Raw genomic sequence first — 5,745 nt, forward strand, 5'->3', positions numbered from 1 at the left:
TGAAAAATTAGTTAGGGATCAAAAACAAATACGTGCCATTGCCATACATGCCATAATTTATGCCGCAAGAGTCAGATTTCAGCTGCCAAAGCATAACATTAAAAAACCTAATTTGATCCTACTTACTTTTTTATTTTTATGATTTTTTTTGTGTAGGGTTAGTTATTATATTGTTTACAATTACAGAAAAACGACCCCTACAAAAAACATGCATTCATATCAAACTGAAATATGAAAATATACCAATAGGTTTTCATTCAGATTTATTGATGTGTCACTTAAAAGTAAACTAAGTTTTGACAATGTGCAACAGAACAAACATTCAAAGAAAATAGATGGTTAAAAAGTGTACTTGAAGAATTCCCTTAAAGTTTACAGGTCGCAGCCATGTTTCCCTTGCATAGTTACAGTAGATACTTCCACCCAACAGTAATAAAAATAGATATTTGTTAGTACACTTGTCTTTGCCACCCTCCTCATTTATACAGCAACGTATTTCGACATTAGAAGAGTTTTTATGGACTTAATTTAGGAGTCCTGACTCCTAAATCATTCATTCTCCAAACCATTGACAGATTATGGAGTAATGATTTACCAAGTCCTAATAATCAATACAAAATACCTTGAACGATACATGTATTATGCCTGAGTAAACAATACCATTGAAAGCCCAGTGTAGATCTGTGAGCTCATCGTACATCTGTGAGGTCAGATAGTAACAATAGCCAGTGTCATCGTCCACATATTTCCTACATTTAAAGTAATTAAAATAAATCGTGACTAGATGCCACAAACGTTAAAATAAAGTACACCTTAATGTCAAGGCATACGATAATCTATCAACTATACACTCTGCTATGGGTAAAAAACAAATCTCTTGTGCTTTATGCAATGGCTTCACAAGTGAACACATTGTGTGGAACAGAAGTAACCAGAGTGTGAAACAGTATATAGTATAGTGTCAAGCGCATATAGAGAAAGAAGTAGAAATATTACAGGAAGTGTAACATGGTGGACACCATGCTGTCAGTACAGCAGAGTAGTACGGCTCAAACTACCAGTGTAGTGAGGGTCTGTAACATCCACCTCTGTGAACATGGCTCATATCAATTCATCGTATCCACTACATCCCTTCTTTACCGGAAATACAGCAGAGTAATCCTACGTACACATTTACGATCTTATTTTCAGATTTTATTTTAAAAAATGACTGCTAGTCCCAGATGAGATGTACTGGTGAAATATTCCTAAAGTTTATGGAAATAAATAGGGTTTGTTTTGTTTTCATAATTTATTTTTATATCCTATGGAAAGTCCTTACAAAGCATCTAAAAATTTTTATGATCAATAGGGCATGGTAAACAAGAATAATGTATTAATCAGTATATTGTGTGGATGCATTAATAAAGATGTATTTGTTGATAAACCATTGTACTCCTGTAAGAACCAGAACTGTATTGCACAGTTCACAAAGGACCATGAGCAGGATGATGTGTCAGGCCTCCACAGCAGCTGTTCTCCTGTTCCTCCTCCTCCTCTTGGGTCTCTCCCTCAGTCCTGCTTCTCTCCTCCACCGTAGATCTTCCGCAGGCTGGCATCCAGCAGCAAGTCTACAGATCTGCAGGACATGAGAAGACATGTGTTCACCGTGTTCAGCGGTCTGATCAGAGACGCATGATACAGCCTACTGCTAACGCTAGGCGTACATGCATGAACGTGTCAAAGCACTAATTTCAACCACATTGTCCAACCACACCCCTCCTCCTGCTCCTACTGAACACAATGGGGCTGTTATTTCTAAAACCTTGCAGACTGTTCAGATTGCATTTCTTTTATGATGATGAGGGGAATGGTGGATAGGGTTAAACCCCCTCACCTGTCTATGGGCGTGATGATGAAGGGGATGGTGGACAGGCCGATTGCCGTGGTGGTCCACTTGCGGACGGGCAGGGGCCACTTGGTGGTGCGGCCCAGCAGGTAGAGCGAGCCGGCACACACACGGTTTATGGTGAAACCGGGGATGGCCACAGACGCCAGGGCTTGCCACACAAAGGTGTCGACCACAGCAGCAGCCACCTTGGCTGTCCTCCCAGGGCCGTCTCCATGGGCCTATGGGGAAGAACAAACACACCTCAACTCTATAACGATCCATCGATACATCGATTGATTGGCGAACGATCCAACTGCATCGATGCAACGCCAAAACATCGATGCAGATCGCTGTATTATACGCTTTTATTTTGACACCACCTTCCATGGGTGTTTATGACACTATTTCGCCCAAGCGCGCCAAGCCGCTCACGTATGCGTTCACTGGTTAAACGAGCAAAGCAGAGAAAGCGAGTGTATGTGTGAGCGCGAGGATGTCTAGTTTCAGTTTGGCTACATCACGGCTAACAGTGTTGCCAGATTGGGCAGATTTCCTGCCCGATTTCTACCAAATCTGGCTAATCCTAACAGCCAAGATGATTCCGAGGGATGTTTTGTTTTTGGAAGAAAAATATCCACACAGATAGGTTGGGAACTGTCCATGTTAAAAATGAAAGATCATTACATGCTCTTAAGTTAAGCCATAAAAAAACCTTTTGCACTTAAATGCAATGTGGCACTTTATTCTTTGTATTAAAAATTGATTGTTTTTGTTTTAAATATCTGGAAGAGCAAAGAAATAAAATTATAAATATGGTATATATCGTATCATTGTCCAATTAATCGATTTAATATCAATTTGTGATGAAACCAGAGATTTACACTCCTAACCTCAACACATTCAACACTAAAACTGTTGGATTCAGTAAAAACCCATTACACATAATGAAACACGCAGAAAGGCACAGGCTGCAACCACTGTTCATATTGTGTTCTGCCTGTGCCAAATAAGCAACACAGGAGGATTGAGTTGCTAAAAAGGTTTAGCACTGACCGGATCAGAACAGTAAGTAGAACATTTTACTGTCCAAAGATTGATCCCCAGAAACTGCTCACCCATTCCTGGCCATCGGCCCCTTACTGTTGAACCCTTAACCCTGTTTGTCTTGGACTCCAGTCACTGTTTATTACTGTTATTTGGCCGACGCCTCGAAGCAGCTTACAGTGAATTCAGATACAAGTGAGTCGAGCACCTGGTTCAAGACAACGACAGGTAGGCTGCATACCTGAGAGTCGGTCACACAGATCTACACTGTCCTGCCCTCTGCTGCAGGAGAGTAGTATAAGTGAATCCTCCAAGTACTCATGTTAGAACACTCACCGCCGCCGCCTTCTTCCCTTTGTCCACAGCATCAGCGGTGACATAGACGGTGGCCACACCATAGGTGGCCCGCACCATGCTGACCGGCACCAGGGCCCGGAAGGCCTCGCCCACCTCGTTGGCATAGCCTGCAGACGGACAAGTATAGAGGTCAGTCTGCTTGGTAATCAGTTATGCTGCTGGACGAGCTATCCCAGATGTCAATAGCAGGATAAGAATCAAGTTTGAAAAAGATGCTTATCATTTTTTATTTTGTATTCTATCTATCCATTAATATCCCGTCCACTTGGTCTTGTTCTACACCCTGGGGCAGTACAGTAGACCCCTGCTTCTTTCTTTGACCATTGAGCTATGTTTCCCATGTGTTCTGTCAATGCAAACCACCCTGGCCTTGCACTCTCATTTTCTCTCAGTTCTTCAGTATTATTATATTTAGATGTAAATTAAACAAATTATACCACCACAGAAGATCATTACTGCTACACAATACAAACGACTGCACAATAGACTTGCTGTTGCCATTTCAAAAGATTATGTTAATGTGCTAATATATAGGTGACAGAATATAACCCTCTCTTACCAAAAGGTTTCTGGTTAAGGAACTACAAGAGCAGCTAACAAGTCAACATCCAAACAAAGCAGTTAACAATATCAGCACAAGCTTATTTGTTTATGAGATGACGCTCAACAACAGACTTTAGATCTTTACCCACAATCAAAAGTTTTGGCTTGTTGCATAGTTGTAAACAATCTTGAATGTTTACCCCAAGTGGGCCCAGCCATTTAAAATACACCAAGATACTTGGACGGGATGAACTATTCAGAATGTACCTCTAGGATTGACAAACTAAGAATCGATCAAAGATGTGTTGTGATGTCACAAACTGATATGATTTTGAATCATTGATGGCAAGTCAACTGATATGCTAATCTACTACTAACGTAATCCAGAAATTAAGAACTAATGTTTCACTGTCCTTGACAGAGATACAATGCATATGGCTTCAACAAGCGGATGTATTTCTATATATAAAGTGTTGTCTCACATACTCTTCCATAAATTATATATGGTAGCAGGTGGAGGGGGGGAAGTGAAATGCCATGAGCATCTTCAGTAGCGTTGTGATGTATTCTGCTGACCAAAGCAGCATAATGGTTTGTTTGGAGTCAAAGCTCTGGCCAGTCTTTAATTTTAATTGTACATCATATATCACATATTATACACCAATTGTTGTTTCAACCATCATGAATCAATGTTTATCCCTTCAGAGGTCCTCGTTGAGTAATAATAGTTTTTTTTATCAGTTCCAATACAGACAGCATCAGGCAGCAGACCTGCAGATCTGCTGGTCCCTGCAGTACTGTCTGGTGGGAAAATGAACTAAAGCTAAGTTAAAGACGTTCAATTGGTGAAACAAACTAAAAACAATATAACCATCACTTCATGTGTAGAATACGTCCTGCGACCACAAAGGTGCAAAGAAACGTCCTACAAAGTCATAGCAAGTATTTATAGATCTTTAACTGTTGACCTGGTTAGCCGGGTATGCTACTATAGGCTAGCTATATTCAGGGTCGAAGGAATGGTTTATTGTCATCTTGGAGAATCGAGAGGCAAAGCTTTAAGGTCAGCCAGAAATATCGGACGATGAAGTACTTACCTAAAAAGCGAACCCATGTGTCACGATAGATGTCGACCGCTTTAGTGGGGGGGTCTTCACTTAGAGTCATACCCTTCTCTTCTATAATTTCCTGTAGTAGCAGTAACCTCGGTCCTCGTCTCACCACGGAACAGCTGCTCTAGGAGGCGGGACTTCGGATGGCCGGATGCTGTGTTCCAGCTGGGGAATCTCCCAGCCTTCTTGCGGCATTTCACGGTCAGCCCCACTCAGAATTCTGAGAGTAGACAGAGTTCACTGATGACGCTCTCAACAAAAATGGCAGTGCCCGTAAAGAGATTTATTTTCTTTGTATTTGTACCACGTTGGTCATTTTAATGTTGATTTTAAATGCTCTTAGATACGTTATTATATTGCTACTTTATTCCGGGTCACCAATGTATGCATTGCACGGTCTTGCTGTGCGTGCAATACAATGTAAAGTTGGGTTGTTCGTTTTCGAGCTGGTTTGCTAAAAAGGCAAATGTCGCTAACAATAACAATGACTAGCCAATGACATGACACGATCACAATGACGAATGGGAACGCTGTAAGACAGGAAATGACGTCACAACTTGGAAGGCTGGTGTCCGAGGTATCTGGAACACACCACCATGATGTGTTCCAGATGCCTCGGACACCAGCCTTCCGCATTGGTTGAGCAGCGGGAGGGAGGGTGGTGTTTGTGATGGTGTATTCACGCTCCGAGGGGCGAATGTGTTTTTCGTAGGCGGAATCCGGAAGAATCATGTATATTAATGAGGGGATAGCCGTAGATTATCCAATCATGTTGGTTTAAATCCCTGATCCAATCCAAAAAGGCTAAAATCCGTGACG

At 41.5% G+C, this 5,745-nt stretch overlaps 1 protein-coding gene across 1 annotated transcript; it reads right to left on the bottom strand.

Annotated features, from left to right (window-relative positions):
• Nucleotides 1-246: 246 nt before the first annotated feature.
• Nucleotides 247-5,059, bottom strand: mtfp1 (mitochondrial fission process 1). Its single transcript, XM_084486537.1, has 4 exons — nucleotides 4,912-5,059; nucleotides 3,251-3,378; nucleotides 1,877-2,109; nucleotides 247-1,618 (listed from the first exon to the last, which is right to left on the bottom strand). Exons 1-4 carry the CDS (start codon nucleotides 4,979-4,981, stop codon nucleotides 1,552-1,554), a joined length of 498 nt encoding a protein of 165 aa, XP_084342663.1. The 5' UTR covers nucleotides 4,982-5,059; the 3' UTR covers nucleotides 247-1,551.
• Nucleotides 5,060-5,745: the final 686 nt, after the last annotated feature.

Source organism: Micromesistius poutassou (genome assembly GCF_964030765.1).
Source record: "Micromesistius poutassou genome assembly, chromosome: 22".
In the NCBI taxonomy this organism is placed as follows: domain Eukaryota; kingdom Metazoa; phylum Chordata; class Actinopteri; order Gadiformes; family Gadidae; genus Micromesistius; species Micromesistius poutassou.